At 40.7% G+C, this 21,536-nt stretch overlaps 1 protein-coding gene across 6 annotated transcripts in view; it reads left to right on the top strand.

Annotated features, from left to right (window-relative positions):
• The first annotated feature begins 8,572 nt into the window (after positions 1-8,572).
• The window catches only part of tfap2e (transcription factor AP-2 epsilon), a 127,205-nt gene continuing 114,241 nt past the window's right edge, over positions 8,573-21,536 (top strand). Inside the window, exons 1-5 of one of the 6 annotated variants that reach the window (XM_073034417.1) lie at positions 8,573-8,693; positions 13,009-13,378; positions 16,711-16,786; positions 17,594-17,633; positions 20,025-20,486. In XM_073034417.1, coding sequence (XP_072890518.1) covers positions 20,040-20,486 — 447 coding nt within the window. In that variant the 5' untranslated portion in view covers positions 8,573-8,693; positions 13,009-13,378; positions 16,711-16,786; positions 17,594-17,633; positions 20,025-20,039. The other 5 variants (XM_073034420.1, XM_073034419.1, XM_073034416.1 and 2 more) reach the window with 5 other exon arrangements.

Below are 21,536 nucleotides of genomic sequence, written 5' to 3'. Positions count from 1 at the left end.
CAGTGCAAGTTAAAAGTGTTCAAAGCAGAGTCAGGTAGAGCAGCTATTTAGCAGTCTGACTGCCTGTGGGAGGAAGCTGTTTAGTAGCCTTGTGGTTTTAGTTTTGATGCTCCTGTAACGTTTACCTGATGGCAGAAGAACAAACAGTTCATGGAGAGGGTGTGAAGGGTCTTTAATGATGTACTGTGTCTTCTGGAGGCATCGACTCTGAAAGAGGTCTTGGACAGAAGGTAGGGAGACCCCAATAACCTTCTCTGCTCCCCTAACCACCCTCTGCAAGGCTTTTTTGTCAGCAGCACTGCAGCTGGAGTACCAGGTTGTGATGCAAAAGGTCAGCACACTCTCAACCACTCCTCTGTAGAATGTAGTTAAGATGTTAGTGGGGAGTGATGCTTGTTTAAGCTTCCTCAAAAAGTGCAATCTCTGCTGGGCTCGTTTCACAATCCCAGTGGTGTTCCTGGACCAGGTGAGATTGTCCAAGATCTGCACCCCAAGGAACTTGATGTTTTCCACTCTCTCCACTGTGGAGCCGCTGATGCTGAGGGGTGTGTGCTCAGGCTGAGACCGTCTGAAATCGACGATCATCTCTTTGGTTTTGGTGACATTAAGCATCAAGTTGTTGTCACTGCACCAGCTCTCTAGGTGTTTGACCTCCTCCCTGTACATTGTTTCATCATTTTTGCTGATGAGCCCCACCACTGTGGTATCATCAGCAAATTTAATGATCAGGTTCTCCTTGAATCTGGCTGCACAGTCATGTGTTAGCAGTGTAAACAGCAATGGGCTAAGCATACAGCCTTGTGGGGATCCAGTGCTCAGTGTGATGGAGTCAGAGATGTTCCTGCCAACACGGACTGACTGTGGTCTCTCTGTCAAGAAATCCAGAATCCAGCGACACATGGCAGTGTTAAGGCCCAGCAGCGACAGTTTCTCCACTAGTCTCTGCGGGATGATGGTATTGAATGCTGAACTGAAATCAATGTACAGGATTCTGGCATAAGTGTCTTTGTTGTCCAAGTGAGAGAGAACTGTGTACAGTGTGGTGGATATTGCGTCCTCCGTAGAGCGATTTGGACAATAAGCAAACTGTAAAGGATCCAGCGATGAGGTGAGTCTGGCTGTGATATGAGGCTTGACAAGCCGTTCAAAACATTTCATCACTATGGGGGTCAGGGCCACGGGACGGTAATCATTCAGACAGGCTACAACCGATTTCTTTGCTACAGGGATGATTGTGGAGGTTTTGAAGCATCTGGGGACAATGGCTTGACTAAGGGAAATGTTGAAAATGTCTGTCAGGACATCTACTAATACATCAGAACATTCCTTGAGCAAATGTCCAGGGATGTTGTCGGGACCTCCCACTTTTCGTGGGTTAACCCTGGCAAGGGTCCCCCGTGTCTGCTTTGAATCAATGATTGGAGCCGGCTGGTCAGATGGTAAGGAGGGACTGGCTCTCCCCCTTGCTGTATTGTTTGATGCTTCGAAGCGTGCAAAGAATTTGTTAAGCCTGTTAGGAAGATTTAATTTGTTTTTGCCAATCAATCCCAATCGCTGATGGGCCATTGCTCAAAACACCAAACTGCTGTGAATTGATACCTTACGTACTCAATAGGCGAAGCTGGGTGAGCCACATCTCCTCACGCTGATCGCTGCTGCTCAAAAATGCTGCTGGAGTTAAATGAGGAGAAATGGGCAGATTGACCTCTAGGGCTTCAATGCAGCAGGAACAGGTTGGGCTGAGTGGCCTGTTTTGTATCATACATACTGTATAATTTGAAATGCTACCAAAATGCTGTGCAACTTTCCCAGTCAATTCAAATAATTCTCTATTTACACAAATAATACTCTGTTTGCATGAAGGACTGTTTATTAGAATTCTCATTACCAAGTGATATTTTCAATCAGAGCTCGAAAGATTGGAATAATCTTATCTCAACCAAAGGTTTCAAAGGTACATTTAATGTCAGAGAAATGGATACAATATACATCCTGAAATGCTTTTTCTTCACAACCATCCATGAAAACAGAGGAGTGCCCCCAAAGAATGAATGACAGTTAAATGCTAGAATCCCAAAGTCCCCTCAGCTCTCCTCCTTCCCGTGTGTAAGCGGCAGCAAGCAACGATCTCCCCTCCCTCCACCGGCAAAAAAAAAGCATCGGCACACACCACCGAGCACTCAAGCATGAGCAAAGCAACACCAAAGACACAGACTTGCAGTATTCCAAAGACTTTGTGTTTCACCCAGTATTCAACATACCACAGGCTCTCTCTCCCTAATAAGGGAGAAAGAGGTGTCTCCTTTTCACAGCGAGAGGGGAGACATAACAAACAACTCAATGGTTTACGATGTTAAAAGTCCGTTGTGTTGCTTTTTCCGAGCTTTGTGCCCAAAGATCTCAGGTCTTTGGGCACACAGCCAAAGATCTTCCAGCTCCCACAACACACTGGTCTGTTGGGATACCGACCTTCAATCCAGAGCCCTGAGATCTTAGGTTCCAAAGGCGAGCTGAACTCTTAGGCTGTACCCTTGGCACGTAGGATAACAGCCAAGAGCAGGAAACCCCGAGAGCAGGTCCCATTCCCGCAAAGAACTGAAGTCGCCGTTTAGCACCATAGAACATGGTTTCAAATCCAGCCCATATTCCATGGGCTACAAGGGCCCTTAGTAAAAAAAAGAGTTTTGGTAGCTCTAGCTCAATTCTCTGTGGAGTTCAAAATGGTTTACTTCCTTACCATTCTGTTTGAGTGAAGCTGAACTATCTACTGGTCAAATTTACATCTAATGTAGGATTGTTTGAAGCTGATCTCTGAGAAACATATTGTTTCTAAAATGCTAACTGAAATATTTCAACCACTGTTAATCTACAAAGTTGGCATATTTTACATTGTTTTGGCAATTGGCAGTCTTCAACAAATTGATGGTACATATGAAAAAAATTAAGATAGATTTGAATATTTTAAGCATAACCACAGACATCTATTTAAACATAATTAATTCCGAGTGGTACGTTGGAAGCTTGGGAAGCTTTCTGATTTAAGTACGAGTCCAGACATTCAGTAAATACTGTAATTGTGCCAATATTGCAAGTTGCCTTAGCTTGTTATTTGCATTTATCTTGACCTATCCCAGTTTCATGTTTCACATCAGCTGAATGGCTGTTTTCTTTCTGTGCTGCTAACTGAATGTAACTCACTTTGAGTTGTTAATTGGAAGACAAAAATTGAGTTGGGCAACAAGGCTGAACAGAATAAGTTTCTAACGTTGTGATATTTAAAGCTTACTCCTGGAATGTCAGCTGACCTCAGCCTGTGCATTATTTGAGGCAATAAAGTTCACCTAATACCCACTGAAGAAGAGGGCAAAACCAAAAGAAAAACTTACTTTAATACAGTGCCTTGGGGCTATTTTGATCCTAAAGCTCAAGATCTCTTTGCTACCTGATCCCCATATCTGATATATTGAGTGTTCAAAAAACCATTGACCTCAGTCTTGAATTTATTCTGCAAATGAAATCTGCTACCCTCAGTTAACAACTCTCCATGAAAATAAAATTCTCCTTACCTCCGCCATATTAGGAAAGGCTAAACATATATCCCCATGTTATAAATTCTGCAACCTGGGAAACCTGCCCCTACCTTGTAAAACCTTTCCAGAATTTTGTTTGTTTCACTGAGATCTTCAGTTTTCTAAGTTCTCATGATACAGGCTAATCTCTCTTTATATAGAACAACCCCACCCCCCAAACTCAGATTCTGCACATTAACCCCAAGGGATCTATTCCTTTTTTGAGAATGAAGACCAAAACTGTTCCAAATGAGCTCTTACCAAAGCCCTGCACAATCTCTTTATTTTGTATTCCAACCTTCTAACAACAAAAGACAATGCTTTATAAGCCTTCATTATTATTTGCTGCACTTGCATGTTTACTTTAAGCATCTTTCCTTTCTATTTGAAGTTGCTCTCAAGTTTTGATAAGGGTCTTGACAAGGTGCCACACTGGAGGCTGCTAAACAAAGTAAGAGTCCATGGTAGTGCAGGAAAGATACTATTATGTGTAGTAGGCTGACTGGCAGGAGGCTAAGAGTGGGAATAAAGGGGGCCTTTTCTGGTTGGCTGCCAAGGGCGAGTAGTGTTCCTCAGGGGCTGGCGTTTGGACCATTTCTTTTCATGTTATATGTCAATGATTTGGATGATGGGATTGATGGCATTGTGGTCAAGTTTACAGATGAAGATAGGTGGAGGGGCAAGTGGTGTTGAGGAAACATGTAGTGTGTAGAAGCATTAGACAGATTTGGGGAATGGGCAAAGAAGTAGCAGATGGAATTTAGTGCAGGGAAGCATATAGTCATGGAGTTTGGTCAAAGGAATAAAGGTGTAGACTATTTTCTAAACAGGGAGAAAATTTAGAAATCAGAGGTACAAAGGGACTTGAAAGTCTTTGTGCAGGATTCCCTGAAGGTTAACTTACAGGTTGAATCAGTGGTAAGGAAGGCAAATGTTAGCATCCTTTTTGAGGATGTAATGGTGAGGTTTCATAAGGTATTGGTCAGGCTACCCTTCTAGTATTGTGAACAGTTTTGAGTCCCATATATAAGAAAGGATGTGCTGGCTTTAGAGAGGAGGTTCATGAGAATGATCTTGGGAATGATAGGGTTAATGTATGAGGAATATTTGATGGCTCTGGGCATGTATTCGTTGAAGTTTTGAAGGGGTGGGTGGACCTCGTTGGAGCTTATCAAATATTAAAAGGGCTAGATGGAATGGGTGGAGATGTTTTCTATAGTGGGAGAGTCTAGGACCCAGTCTAGAACAGAGATGAGGAGGTATTTATATAGCAGAGGGCAGTGAATCTATGGAATTCATTGCCACAGATGACTGTGGAGGCTAAGTCATTGGATATATTTAAAACAGATGTTGATATGTTCTTGATTAATAAGGCTGTCAAAGGTTATGGGGAGAAGGCAGGAGAAGGGGTTGAGAGGGATAATAAATGGTGGAGCAAACTTGATGGGGTGAATGGCCTGATTCTTTTCCTATGTCTTATGGTCTGTCTAACTCTGAGGAAGTCTATAGACCTTTGTGGTTCATGTGCACAGCTGCGGAGACTGTATAGCCCTATCTATACTCCCTCCTACATTACTGTTCATTCCACCAGCCTGATTGACTCTCCTAACCAAGGATGCTAATAGACAGTTTGCTCATCCATCCTGCAATTTTTGTTCTCAACCACAAAGGCTGTAAAAACTTCAGATCTGATGGATAAGTACACTACTGAGACACCGTTAACAAAAATCCCATAGGCTCTGGAAAGGTTCCCACAGAGTTGTAAATATATCCCATGATTAAGAATTGTATGAGATAAAATATAAAACTATAGATCATTTAACTTGGCATCAATACTGAGGAAAATGCTGGAACCCATTAATGAATGAACTAGCTATAGGCACTTAAATAATAATAAGGAAAGAGCAGAAGTAATGTGGGTTTATGAGAGGGAAACTGCATTTTACAAACCTATTGGAATTTTCAACATTGGGACAAGTAGAATAGAAAAGGGCAAGTCAGGTGGTTTTGGTCTTTCAGATGGTCTTTGATGAATCAAAAAAAAAGCTAGTTGTTAAACAAAATGTGGTTTTTGAGGCAAATGTAATAGTGTGGGTTGAGCATTGGTCTGCAGCCAGAAAACAATAGAAACACAGTAAATATGGAAATTTTCAGCTTGGGAAGATGTGACAGATGGTGAACTGCAGGGACTGATGCTATGGCCCAGTTGTTCACAAACCATTATCAATGTTTACAATGAGGGGATGGAGTGTAGTATATTCAGATTTGCTAATGACGCAAAGCTAGGTGACAATGGGATTATAAGAAAAATGCAGGGTGCCTTTAGGATAATATAGTATGGTTAAATGAATGTACAGGGGCATGGCAAATGGTACAAAATGAGGAAAAGTATGAAATTATTTCATGTGGTAGTAAAGAAATAGCAATGCAGAGTTTTAGTAACTAGTGAGAGACCAAAGATGCCGGTGTTCAGAGGATATTAATATACAGATCCAGCAAGTAATCAGGATGTTAGATGGCATTTTGACCTTTTATGCAAGAGGATCTGAATATACTGTACTATGCAAAACTCTTAGGCACATGTAAAAAATTCTGTAAGTTCAGAGCTGATAACAGTGCTGGACGACTTCTGATTTAGAAAGGATGTTGGTTTGATGTATCTCTTGTTTGCTGCTCTCAGTTTCCGTGGCTGGCCACTCTACTTCTAGTCCACAACCTTTCCTGTTTCTTTGTGTTTCTTCATAAGAGCTTGGACAGCATATCTTGAAACTCCTGTCGGTCGCAAAATTTCTGCTTGGAAGAGACCTTGTGGATGCAAGATGCCCCCCCCCCCTTGTGTCTTGTTGCCATACTCACTCTTGCCATGGTGAAAGAAATGATGATTTGAAGGTTAAGCTGTCACATCTGCTACATCTTCACCTTTTACTTGGTTGTCCTTCACCCAATTTGATTCCTTCTACATCCATTTCTGTTCCAGTTAATCAGTTTAGTTCATTCATTATGTCATTGATCATTAGCATGTGTTTGTTATTTTTGTTTAATCATTGTACTGTATACCTACAAAGTAATCAAGTTTTATTTGACAAGAGATCTATTACTTAATGTGTTGCTTTCTTTAATAAAATACAAACATCTGTAACATTTAATTTTTTGGAAAATGAATGTTCGGAAATCTAAAATTTGCACTTTTCTACTGACACACCAATGCAGAAGACAAAAAACACCTAAAACAAAGTGTATATTAAAAATCTAGACTGCCTAAGACCTTTGCACAGTACTGTAGAAATAGAAATTTCTAGCTCTAATTATATGGGGTACTAGTGAGAATGCAACTGGAATATTGGGTAAGATTGGTCTGTCTAGCTAAGGAAGGAAATACTTACAATGGAGTGAGGACATCAAAATTTCAGCTGGTTAATTTCTGAGATAGAAGGTTTGGGTAGGAGGAAAGATTAAGCAGAATGAGTTTCTTTTCATTTTATTTTGGAAGAATCTGATTCCACTCAGGTAAGTCTTATGGAGCTTGACATCATGGAACGGATGCTTTCCCATGAAGGGGTGTCTTGAGCTAGTAGTCGCCAGCTCAAACCAAGGAGCCGGCTATTTAGGACTGAGAGGAGAAAAAAAATTTCTTCACGCTGAAGGAAGGGAACTTCGAGAATTCTCTACCCAAGAAGGCTCTGGAGGCTGACACTGAGTATGTAAAGAGAATGTGACACGGTGTTCGGTGATGGTCCAAGTGTAGACGGAGAGACACAGGGGCAGAATGAGCAGCTCACTGAATTGTGCAGAACAAAAGGAAAAATAATAAACACTTGACTAGACCAACAGGGCCGCTAACTAAAACTCTCAATCCAAAATCTAACGTCGTCACTGCGGTTCGGAAGCAATAACTTAATGCTAAACTAATACCGCAGCATCAACCTAAATTGTAATCTTCTTTTCCAGAACATGGACTAAGAAAACAGGGAACATTGCTATCCCTATGTTTCGGTCAAGCCCAAGACTGAAGGGAAAGGAAGGGAGTTCATGAAACACTAATGGGGTGTAACATGCATACTCACGAGTGTGATTGCCGACCCCGTTCAGCCGCCCGCCCGATAGGGTGCTGTATATTAGTATATGGTTATAGCACGGGAAGTAACTCTTTGCCCAACGAGACACCCATATGGACTAATCCTATATTAACCCTATTTTTTTCCATTTCTCCCCATATTCTAACACACACCTACACACCGGTACAGGTTGCCTAATTAGCCTACCAACCCACACCTCCACAGAATGTGAGAGGGAACCGGAACGCACGGGTAGAACATACAAACTCTAGGGTTGAATCGAATCCGACTGAAGGGCAAGTCTCCGGTGATACAAGGCGACAGCTCTATTAGCCGCGTCACCGTGACACCTTTAAAGTGGCCCTAATGTAAAAGCTCAAGGAAGACCTTATTGCATAGTAAAGCAATTCATATATTCTAAGTTTATGCACCATATTAGGGTTCTTCCGTGCGCCAACAATCTCACCTTCTCATTCTTCCTACCAAAATAAAGAACCACATTTCCCTTCATATTCCGACTACTCGCAACTCTCCCCTCCACATAGCTTTGTAACACTGGCGAACTGAAGCAGACTACTCATGCCTTTTTTCCCAATTAGTATTTAGCCAGGGCTTGAACTTTGTAGTATTTTGCGGTCTTTTACTTTTTAGTAATGCTATTGTCATTACAATTGCTGAAAATCTACAAAAACAGGGACGTGGAATGTCCACAGATGGATTTGTTTTTGGAAAATTATCTATAGAGAGGGCACTGTAAACAGAATTACAAAAGAACAAAACGAACAGGATCGTAGTGGTCTGGAATTGCCGACATTTAACCTTTCAAACTGAAGTCGTGCACAAGTACCCGAACTGTGAGTTCGGGACTTATTGACAGAGCCGGCGCCGGAGGGCGAGACAGGGCGGACCCGGTTACCATGGTCCTTCCTGAGACTCCGCTTGGAGTTCAATGGTGGACCGGTCTTGGCTGGGTTTCTCCAGCATAACACTGGTGAATCGTTACCCAGAATCAGCGGGGTGCCTGATCCATAATCTCGCTGCTTTCAACAATGTAGATACTGAGGTAAAGGTACGTTTTTTATATTCTATTATTTTGTTTTAGTTCGATGTTTTAATTGTTCTAACTATCGTATGTGTTTCTCAAATTTTAATATATATTAATATCTCTGAATGCTAGAGCTCTTAAGACCAGTGAGGAGTTTATTTTCTTGTCCAAGGGATTTCACTTCCAGCGCCTCTGCTCCTCACCAAGGGTGCTAGGACCCTCCAGTTACAGTCCATGCAGGTACAGGTGCAGAGAACAACTCTAGGCTGTGAACGCTGTTCAACATGATTGACCGAATTGCTTTGGGATTTCAGTATCTCATCCTTGAATAGCAGTGACCCCTTCTAAAATTTACGTGTGTTGGGCAGGCGCACCGACAAGCTTGGCTCTGATGCCTTTACCCAAAATATCTTATTTACTACTAAGTAAAATAGAAAAGTTGACTAGGTTCGAGTATAAACGGAATCCTAGCATCCACAAAATTATAGTTAAGTACCTTAAAGATAAGTGGAGCATATTGGGGGGGGGGGGGAGATAAAATAGGCATTGGACCAATAAACAATCAAATATCTGTGCTAGATTCAGTCGCGTAAACATCAGTTCTCAGCAATGTAGCAATCTGCTTGATGTACCATGTGAAATCATGGACTGATTCCTGCTGGTTACGCTGATGGTACGAACCGGCAGTATCAGCCGTCCTCGCCGAAGTCATTTATGGATCGAAATGAACGCGCAGTAAGTCACTTCACTCTTGGCTTCGCAGCTGGACATCACGTTCACCAACCCCCCCCCCCCCGCCCCCCCCCGTGAAGTCCAGTGGTGAAGCCGGGTGTTGTTCATCCTCCAGCAATGCCCAGGAGAATCGCTGTTGCATGGGGAAACCCCAGTCAAATGAAAATAATTGCATGTAACTTACCTAAAGCTTTAACCCATTTTAATTGCATTTAATTTGTAGAACTTTACAAAACACTCAATTCGTTTGTCCTAACAGGCGCTGCTCGGCCTGTTGGGTTCCTCCAGCAAATTATTTATTACTCCAGTCTCTTGTGTCTCGTGTTTATTTTTCGTAATCTGTATGTAAAATTCCTTTTTTAAAACAAAACTGTGAAGGTAAACTTTAACGAACACAAAGCTACGCCTCCGGGTTTGCCGTCGGTTAAAGCCTGTCAAGCTTTTCCCAGGAGAAGGTCTTCGGAGGTGCTCACCCGGGGCCTACCCACTGCTGGGGCGCCGATGCTTCAACGCCGAGAAGGGCAGCGGAATTCCACCACACATTCGCACTCAGCACGATTATGTTCAATAATTTGTAGAATGGCATCACAGCAACCTTTCATAATCTTCAAACATTTCGATTCTGACACTAGTTTTAGATGTCAGTTGCACTGTTTTCGTTTCGCTGAAATTCTATAATATCCTAATGGTAAAAATAATATATGGGTTGTATTGAGTAATAGGGATATAATTTAATCCTGATTTCGGAGCGGTATCCATAAAACATTGCAGCATTCCTCTTGTGGTTATGATCCCATCTGAATCTCCTGATTGAATTATATCCTTATTGTTCAATTACAACCATCTATTGTTCTATTCATCTGTTCACAGTGAGAAATAAAAAACAAATGGGGAGAGAGAAAATCTAACTAATCTTGAATTAGTATCAGCACATACCATCTAGAATCAGCAAGTTCCCTTAACCTTGTGATATGGAACTCAGGTGGAAAATTAACTGTAATATATTACTCACAGTCTTCAACGTTAGGATGTACAAGTAAATGCTTTTCACCTTTGTGCCAAAATCTTATTATTATACCATAGAATGGAGTGTTTGATATCAGTTCAGTTTCAAGCTTGATGCATGCAGTTCTTTTTGTCAATCAGAACACTTGAGCTCATATTGTATCTGCAGATTAATAGATTAAGGATGCTTTTCTCTGCTGAAAGTTCACTATATTCTGAAAATGGCTACAATTCATCAGTTATTATTCATTCATCATGTTATCTAGGATCAAAGTTCAAATTAAAATTATTATCAAGAGTATGTATATGTCACCACACACTACCTTGAGTTTCATTTTCTTGTGAACAATCACAGTAGATCAAAGAGGTACAATAGAATCAACCAGGATGAGAAATATTGCCGTTCATTTAAAGAGAATGTCAAATGCCAGGCCCAGTCCTGATTTGGAATTTATTCTGATTTTTATTATAGAGTCATAGACATTGCTCTATGAATCTATGATACAAATCACCAAAATCTGATGAAGAGTAACATCTTGTTTTTCTCTAGAACAGCTCATGGACAATGGGATTCGTTGTAGGATTTCTGGATGCAAGCCTCAATTAGGATCAAACAATTGCGTAGAGGCTAGGAATTGACCCTGAATGATTCATACTATGAACATACAGTACATGTATAAAAAGATGTGTTCCTGTTTAACACAAAGCACTATGGCTAAATTTATGTTCAGATATATCCAAATTCAAATGTTTAAATTCAAAGCAAATGAGTGGAATGGCAATTGCAGTCAGCTCTAATCTGACCAATGGTCTGTCCATAGAGATATGAAGGAGCTACCTTCAACTCCCAAAATTTGTTTGTGAGATGTGATCAATACTAGTAAGGCTCCATTTATAGTATTTCATAGCTCCTCTTTAAAAAGTGACGGTATCACTGTAGCAAAATTGAGTGGTGCAGTTTAAATAGTCTGTGCATAATCTTTGGGAGTATTTTGAATAGCATTGAATCAATTCAAAGTATCTGTAACATCTTTCAATTGCAGACAATTGTTGGTTCTTCCTTGACTCTAAAGCATTAACCAATGTGTGTTTGTCAGTCTTTCTATGAAGAAGAATCCTTTAACATATTTTGATGTCTTTGCTAACAATTCTGACTGTCTGCCCACAGTATACCAAATTAAGAGTGTCATAGATAGGCACACAGTCAGAATCTTTTCACGCAGGATAGAAATGTCAAATAGCAGTGGATATTATTTTAAGGTCAGATGGAGGAAATTTAAAGATGATATGAGGGCAAGTTTTTTTTACACAGAGAGTGACAGGTTCCTGGAATGGATTACACAGTGGAATTAGCAGCTTGGAGTTTAAGAGTCTTTTAGATGGCTCATGAAAATGAAGGGAAAAGAGGGATATGGATGAAGTGCAGGGCATTAATATAATCTGGCATCGAGATTGGCATAGCATCGTGGGCCAAACTGCCTGTCCAGTGGTATATTATGTTGGTCCCAAGTTTGTTTGTTTTAATAGTTTAAAATGTCGCCTCTAATTCAATAATGGTTGTTGAAATTGGCATTGATTATTCATATTGTTTTTTGTGATAGATATTTTTATGCGTGTAATTTCATAAAGCCACCGCTGAAGCAACTGATTTTAAGGCCATAAAGTCCAAGTTCCACCAACCGTTCCCCATAAGTCAGACTTCTAACGCTAGAGGTCACCCTCACGGTTCTTATCTGCACTGACGCTAGCAGGAATACTGTGTCACGGTGACCTGAACTGAATAATACTCATGGTGTGTTCTGATTGCAGTGCATGTTGGTTAATTTATGACTCGGTACATACACATGCCAGAAATGATTACCCATCAGCTTCGTTCTAGTTAACTAATTTTACAGTTACACCTGGAGCTGGCACCAGTTTTAGAAAACGGGAGGTGAATAATCTGCTTCATTTAAAGTAATGCTGGATGCTGGTCTAAGTCCATACTCAAAACGTCTTTAACAAGCAAAAATATTAAGATGCCTGTTTTTCTCTGCACTTGCACCTTGCCACGTTTTACGGTGTTCGTGTCAAATAAATGGAAATTGTTCTTGATCATTCATACAGGTTTTATGTAATTGAATAAAGTAATAGACATGGAATGACAACTAATGGCATCTGCCATTAGTCACAATTTTCATATTTAGTTATTTTAAAAATCTTCTGCTGCAGCTATTTCTTAAATTGAAACCGGTTATCGGTATGGTAGTTAGAACTAGACTTTTGTAGGACCTGCCTAAACATAACAAAGGATTTTGTATTTTAAATAATTTGACGAGTTCAGTACAAACTGGGACGTAACAAAGAGTTTAGTGTATATTAGAGTGGGTACGCGCAACTACAGTAAGATACATATGGAGAGGGAAAATTTAGTTATAGCACGAGTAAAATAGATGGAAAGAAAAAAAATGTTTTCAATTTTACTTTCAACATTTGTATGCCTTTAAAAATTAATACTTTACAAACGACTCCGTATTTAATGATTGCATTCCAATTTTCTTTATTAGAGTTTAAAAAGTGTGTATCAACGCTTGAGATGTTATGCCTTATTCTTCTTTTACAGATTTCACTGTGCAAGGGCACCAAAGTCACAGACATCTCAAGCTCTTTTCACTTGAGGGAAGGATAGAGTGTCGGAGCACTAGGACAGTAACTTTGGATATTGACAATCAATTTCATATCGGCCCATGTCCAAAGTTACTCTACTGTGTAAGCTTAAATAACTACAAGCGCCTTTATACTCATCATTGTTTTAACAACAATTCCTGGCTCCGATAATAAACCTTAATGGAGTTCAGTAAATTGCCTACAAGATTTGAAAGTTCTGTAACTTATTCAAAGCGGAAGCAACAGAAGTCCGGGCTGCTTGAAGGTGTGACCCTCGGTGAAGCAGACCTACTTTATACCATGACTTCTCCATGAGTTACACAGAGGTTAGTGACAAAGGAGCTGTGCTTGAATGCACAAACAGAACTCTAAACTTGGGTAGTTAATTTTTAATGTTAAGAGCCTGCAGGCAAATTTTAGACCTTCTCTTGGGAAAGGAGATCTTTATAAAGTTCCCAGCAGATTCAGTATATTATCCAGGGATTTTTAGAATGTGAATGCTTATCAGTTCACAGTTAACTTGTAACTACTGCTGTTAAATCGCCTTCTTCAGGTGATCGTTACACTGTCTCAGAAGTTTTAATGCTCATTTCATTTTTTCATATGGATGCTGCCGGTCGTTTTGATTCACGTTGAAGATTCCAGTGTTTTAAACAACTCACGGTCAGATTTACCATTTATCTGAAATCCCAGACTTTGCAAAACAACAATGCCCAAACTTTTTAACAAAAAAGAAAACACTATTCTCCTCCCGATAACCTGGCAGCCGGATGGCTGAATATTTTACACCGGGCACATAAATAAAAGTGGTTCTGTAATTGTACATTGAATTACAAATAATTGTACGCATTCACAGTAAAGTTACACTGAAGAATGAGGCTAAATCTGAGTCGAGGATTTGGGAGAAAGGAGCAAGTTCTCTTGCCTGTTTCCTCGGTTAACGTTAAATGCCGACAAGAACATTTTAGATTCCGATTCCTTCCAGTGCTGAATGTTACTTTGGAGCGGGTGTGTAGATTAGTTTGCTCCGCTGGGTGTCGCTGTGACACTGATGCACAGTGCTTCTGGGCTGGGCGGGGAAATGTTAAACAGTACTGTATCCAATGCACACCTATAAAAGACGGAACTTCGTGTCGCAGCACTCGCTCCACAAAAAAAAACACGCGTCGTTTATTAGTCTTTATTTTCACAAATGCTAACAAATAGAGGGCGAACCAGTACGATCTTCGAACAGAAGATAAGTTTTATAAGTGCCTCAGTTTCAGCCTCATTTTCGAACGTCTACTTCTGAAGATAATTCTGAATACATTTTAAACGCCCGCGTTACTTCACCGCGTGTTATTTTTTCCCCTCATATTTAGATACTTGCTTCTTACTGCTTCCATCCCGGATGTGTCTCTGCAAGTGCACGCGTGTGTGGGGTTGATGGGCTGGGGTTAGTCAATAAATTAAATCATCGGTGACATACATTAGTGAAAAATAATTCATGTTAGGTAAAAAGAACGAGCATCAATTCGATAGTCGGCCTTGTGACTTAGCGCAGGAATAATCCATATTTGTCACTAAGTGTGTGACAATGAAAATGACATTTGATAACCAAAGTAATTTAATAGCTGATTTAATTAATACTGTTAAAAGAATGAATTCTGGTCTTTCTAAAGGCGATAAGATTCACCCACAATCGCTTCTCCCCTTTTCCCGTCCAACAACAAAACAAAAAGCCGGGGATTGCTGCGGGCGACAGAGGGAGAATTCAATTGATTTTAATGTGAGATCTTCAATCTGTGAATGCTCAAAGCTGACACTGGGAACCGAGGGTTCAATTTACGTATTATGCAAAGACGTGCAGAGAGGGAATCAAATCTCAGACACATTTATAACAGAAAACACAAACAGCAATCGGCGATGAAAGTTACTGAAAGAAGCTAGTAATGTTGTAAACAGATGAGAGTAATGACACACATTCGTAGCATCATGCCGGAGAACGTAAAGAAGGATGAGCTAACGTTAACAGCAATGAAAAAAAATGGAAGCGCAAAGACGGCAGCAACAGAAACATTTGATAGCAAATATTCTGATGGGAACTGTTCAAAGAAGATTCACGGGCCCGTGCGGATGACATTTTAATATTTAAGCATATGTCTGTATATAATGTAATCGAAAAATCATTTGTAGGGATATAATGATATCAGAACCACAGAATGCCCAAACAAAGAGCGCATTGTTATCCGAGGAATTCAGAAAACACTAAGAACTAAACGCTATTTGCTTCTGATTTTTATTGTTGTACTCACTGGGGTTCTACTCTAGGAAACCACGCGGATTTGAGCAACTTCTGTAGGATTGTAGAAGAGGCATATGTATTCAGCGAACCAATTGCCAGGAAAGTGAGGCATCTCGGAAGTCGGAGTCAATTGATGAATTGTATTAGAAAGACAGCAGAGTCCCTTCCAATTTAAAATTTTACGCATAAATACCGCTGCTCTTCAAAAAGTTTATAATTTTTTTAAAAAGATCACTTGCTTTAGTGGTATATCAAAACTCTTCGTCCTAACTCCACCAGCCCGCAACTACCCATCCAAAAAGTTAGGAAGGTTAAGACTGGGAGTTGAAAAAATAGTAGTGCCTGACTTTCTACCTATTGGAGTTTCATTGGATCTAACTAACTCCATGTTATATTCTGTTTTATAAATAACTACCAACTTACTTTTGTGGACTATTGACTTTTATCATGGAGGCAGCATTTCCATTCTCTCTTTGAGCCCATGCATAATATTTATATATGTGTGATTTTTATAAAACCATCTTTATTGATTCTATTGTGTTTCTTGTACTTACTATGAATGCCCACAAGAAATTGACTCTCATGGTTGTATATGGTGATATATGTACTTTGGTAATAAATTTACGTTGAACTTTCCCTTTCGCCTTACCTGTTACACCAGCTATCTGTCTGCTGTCAAACTATTGGTTTTATTTGGAAGGAATATGACGAAAGAGGTTATGTATGAATAGATTTGCAATGAAGCTGCGGCCTTCCTGCATCAAAGTGCACGTTCACACGGTTGTGAATTTGCACTTTTTGATATCTCTTGTACGCATTTGCGTGAATGTGAGCATTTTAAGTGTGGCATTAATTTGGTCCCAAATTTCAGTTAAATTATGGATATTGGATTTCCTTAGGACTTTTACGTGATTTCATTTATCCGTAATTAGGAGAGGGGAAATGGACGCTGAATAGGAAGGGAACCGTGTTCCAGAATGCATGTTTTATCCAGGTTCTGTTATCCGGAGAAATGTTCTTCAAACAATGACAGCGGGAAAGCGCTTTCTCCTTTACTTTTATTATACTAATAACTTCTTAAAAATAAAAACATAAATTCATTGAATGAGTCGAACCACGATCATAAGATAAAGTTGTTTAGCTTCAACTTAGAAATCGAAAAGTTGGGTACATAGGTAGCAACAACATTTAGAAAAGTCTGTATAATGTTCCTTAGTGCCATAACCATACGTATATTGTTTTAACCTGGCAAATTTTAAATGCTTTGAAGTATTAAGGATATTCTTGATGCCATTTATTTTTAACGCTCGGATAACTAGCCCTCCATCAGGGAAATTATTTTGTTAAAGATCAGAAAGTTTTGATTTTTTTAAGGTGCAGTTCTTGACTGAGAAGAGATGGCTACAAAGGACGATGCTGTGCCACGGGAACGGACGGAAGAAAGCCCGCGGTATGTTTCATCATTATTTGCCATATGGTTACAATGGGTGATTTTCGCAAACTCAATTGAAAAGCTGCGTTTTTTCTATCTAATACGCGTATCCTTCAGAATGCCATCCATATCCTCACTGCAGTGCGATTCGTTAATAGCAGTACAACTAAGTATAATGGACCACCTTCTCACCCTACGCCTACAGTTTTCTCACACTCCACTTTCACATAAAGTATCCATGTATGTATATCGTTTTAAAAATCAGGACTCACATTTATCAGTTTCTCAAGACCAACACGCACCCACTTACATGTATATACTATACATTCACCCCCTTCTCCTCTCGCAAACACTTTCACATATTAAAGGGACAGTTCATTTTCAAAAGAATTAAAGAGAAATCTCATGTCAACAGCAAGAGATTGAAGTAGTATTCTGTTTAAATTGACGAATTTCTCAAATCCGCTTGCCAAACTATGTGCCTTGTTTCTAGTGTCTAAAAGATAGATTGCCTTGTGGCTGGTTCGTACAATAAAGATCATTTTTTAAAAATGGAACTGTTTGCTTCCCCCCCCCCCCATTATTACTTATCGCGCACAGTTCTAAACTTTCGGGTAATTTGTTTCAGAAAGTTTTCTAATATTATTTTTTATTTTGAGTTTTAATATTTCGATTTTAAAATATTGTAGCACCATATCATATACGGCCCCGCACATTGGGGATTTAAAATGTAAATTAGCTATCCCCTGTGGCAATGCCGTTACGAAATGGTCATTGCAACTGACCCAAACTTTATTACTAACATTGCGGTTAACCAAACGTTAGGGTGAAGACGGGACATTTGTGAACGTCGCCCAGAATACAGGTAATGTTGATGTTTAATTACTGTTCTAAGATTTGGTTATTGCATCGACCCAGTTTCCTGTTAATTAAATCAGAGACAGTATCAGCTCCCCACACTCACCTCAGCGTTCGTTTCATCCGCATTGTGTAAACTATGTATTTACAAACATTTCTAGTAAAATGTAAAGTAACGGGGACAACATTCGCAGCAAAGATCACAAATGAACGTTTCTACAGTGTCCAACTGCTATCTAGCAAAAAAAAGCAGTTCCGGAGCTGAAAACTAATCTAGTAATTTATTAGTTCCACCTGCTAACTAACAAATTAATATTAATATCAGGAATTCGGAAATGTAAGTAACATTTTGCAATTGCTCATTTAGTATTACAGTTGAGATTTGCAGATTTACGGATGCTGTTGGAGCAGAAAGTTTTTCTGCAGATCACCATGGTTTGGAGAGCCTTTGTACCTGTAATTGAGTAAGACAATAATACTAAAGGACAGGGGAAAAATACAAAGGAGCGGATTCCATAAAGGACGTTGGCCTTTTACAGAGCCGTTAAGAGAGTACTGGCGAAAATGAAATAAGTACGCCAGTAGAAAGTATTTGCCCTTTTCACTGTTGAAAATAATTTGCTAAATGTTCCTCTTTTATCAAAGCAGCTAATCACTAAATCTAAGAAAAATGACACTAGCTATAAGGCAGAATGTGAAGTTTGCAGTTACCTGTATCATCATACACTCCCCAAAAGCGAGTGTCTGAATTTTTAATTTCACTCATTTTTATATGCAATCTGAAGAAGAGTAGCCAAAAACGATTAACCGCAATATTTTGTTTCTTTGGGGGAGTCGACGAATCTCCAAGGCTTTGGGCAGAGCTGGAAACTCCGGCAAGCATTCAGCATAAAGCTGGGTTCTGAGGCAGTGGAGCCGCAAGCGACGCCAACTGCTCAACGCATTCAGATTTAAAACAGGCCCTCCGGCAACGTCCGCGATCGGTAGAAAAAGGTAGATAAAGCCCGCTGTCGCCGCGTTCGCCTACTTGCACCGACCAGGCCACTCTCAAACTTTAAACGAGTTGTCTCCATTCCGAGTTTGAACAGCCTCCCCAAAAGAAGTGCATGTCTTTTTAGTGTTTTATTTTAATGCCAAATGCATGTTAAAGTGTGTTCGTGTTCTGTGAAACATCAACGATTAATCTGCTTTATCAGAGGTCTGCTTTTGCACGCTATTCTTGGGCTCTGGATAATTTTGTTCACTTAGCGTTCGACTTGCAGGGAACTGGGCGGCAGTTATGTGCAAAGCACACGCATAGACAATTCTTAATAAATAAAATGGCCAGCGTGCATTATATTGTCTCTTGCTTTTCTTTGAAATGTCTCTTTCGGTTCCACTACTATTTCCTTATCCCTCCCGCACCAGGAGTTGTTCAATTTGACACAGGAAGTGCGCGTCCCCGGAGCCGAGCGTCGGGAACGCGCGGTGCTCGTTCACGCCTGGCTGATTAAAGATTTGGTGATATTTAATAGAAGAGAAAGCCCGGACTCAGTGGGAGAGACTCACAGCAAGAGAGAGAGGGAGAGAGAAAGAGAGAGAGAGAAACTCGGATCCGATCCCAGCCTCTTGGTTTCTCTTCCAAATAAACCCCAGCATACGGATCTTTATATGGATTTTGGACTCATTTTCTCCTAATTCTTTGGAGTTGCTCCGATTGAAACAAGACGCAGACACACATACAAAACGACTGGGATTGTTTGGGATTTGGTGTCCTCAGATCGCACAGATGTTGGTGCACACATACGCTGCAATGGTAAGAACAGTAGAAAAGGGGGGAACGGCGTCATTTATATGAAATCGAAGCTAAAAACGTTATCGCGACTGCGTTTATTTTCGTATCGAGTAAAATAACAACAGATGGTTCCGAAAACGCGCGTTGTTTTTATCCGCCCTTTTCGTTATTTTGGCGAACTTTATGTTTCTCACAATGGCGAAATAAACGAGTCAAAACTGCAACTCCAACAAAGGACAACTTTTACACACAACGGAAAAACAAATCGGGAGAACTGTAGAGATGAGGGGTGTGTGGGGAGGGAGGGGGTCTTTTTTTCCTCGGGGCTAGTGGTGGGGGTGGTTGACTTATTTCCGGATTTGCAGCCGATATATTTCCTCACAGTAACTTGTCAGGGAAAAAGGTCCGATTTTAGATATAGACAGAAGTTCGGCGGAGAATCGAACTTAAAATAGTACTGCGCAGAGTTGGAATTGTAAAACAGGGAGAGGGAGAGAAACCTCCAAGGATCGGCTCGTTAAATCGAAGAAGGGAAGGGAATGGAGCGGGGAGCACTGTGTTGTTTTGCCTGTGTGCATGCAACGAGTTTCGCTCCAGTAATCGCTGTTCTGTTTCCTCTTTCAGGATCGGCATGATGGAATGAACAGCAGTCATAGTGCCCGGCTCGCCCAGCTCGGCTCCATGAGCCAGGCTCCCTACTCCACGGCCCCGCCGCTCTCGCATACCCCTTCTTCGGACTTCCAGCCGCCTTACTTCCCACCGCCCTACCAGCCCCTGCCCTACCCTCAGAGTCAGGAGCCCTACGCTCACGTCAACGATCCTTACTCCCTGGCCAGCCCTTTGCACCAGCCCCAGCAGCACCCGTGGCAACAGAGGCAACGCCAGGAGGTGGCGGCCGAGCAGGGTATCCTGCACCAACCCCGGGGTCTGTCTCAGTTGTCAAGCCTTGATCACCGTCGGGATTATCATGGGATCCGGCGGCCTGATGTGCTTCTCCACTCTGGCCACGGCCTTGACTCAAACCATGGGCTGGTTGACACGCTCGCTCTCCACGCTCTCAATCACCACGGGCTCGATGACGTACAGGTACGGGCTCCTATCTAATAACACGGAGGCATGCGTGATGGGACAGTTATTCTAGTGACATTTTGTTGTTTTTTTTTAATTAAATAAGCCGGCCCTAAGGATTACAGATGTAAATTTAAGGTTATTCCCGAAATTTCTTTTTGCAGGGAAATTAAAATAACGAAATGACAGCGCACGAATTTGAAAAGTTTTCTATGAACTGATTAGTTGTCTCTCCCCGGTCTCCCAGTGGCAAGCTCACATTGGACATGGGAGGACTCGATAGCATTGTTTGCAAACGCTGACACTGTATTTATACCAGTTCGCCAATCCGAAAAGATGCTCTGATCTAACTCAACGAATCCCTCCTGTCATTAATGACCGCAATGGAAAACAGGGCATTCGGCTATATTTTGTTCTCGAATTTGCGTTTTATCCTGAACTTGCTCGTCTCCGAACGTTTAGTTCCATTTTATAAATTGATTTCCCAAATCAACATTTAGACGGGAGACTCATAAATATATCATTATTATATAATAAATATTTTAAAATAAAATCTGCATAGTTTTAAAGGAGAAGGCTAGTGTGATGTAATCAGAATCAGAATCAGAATCAGACTTTAATCGCCAAGTACCTGTGCACATACAAGGAATTTACTTCAGGCAGATGTTGTCTCTCTGCTCATAACAATAATAATGATAAATATAAATGAAAATATAAATTGTACATACAGGTAGTGCAATCCAAGTAATAATTAGCTGACAGTTAATGTACGGCGAGGGAATCGTTCTGCCCCATATACAGCACTGCTGACAACAACGATTGGTTTGGAAGGAAAAAGAAACTTAGTAATGAGTTAACTTAAAGTACGAAGAGCAAGTGTAGTTTTATTAATAGAATCGGTTTATAATTGTCACACGTTGGCTATGCACTGTGGTTGTCTCTCACCTCCCCCCACGTCGCCCCCCACAACACACCCCACACCCTTTGTTCTCTTCTGTGTTCAGGATTTGGATGGGTTGTTGGTTTTATACTTTAACAATGTAGCTTGACGGTCATAGCATAAACTGA

Source organism: Hemitrygon akajei, chromosome 32 (genome assembly GCF_048418815.1).
Source record: "Hemitrygon akajei chromosome 32, sHemAka1.3, whole genome shotgun sequence".
In the NCBI taxonomy this organism is placed as follows: Eukaryota; Metazoa; Chordata; class Chondrichthyes; order Myliobatiformes; family Dasyatidae; genus Hemitrygon; species Hemitrygon akajei.
The sequence above is the reverse complement of the archived record's forward strand: the minus strand, read 5'-3'. Positions and strand labels throughout refer to the sequence as shown.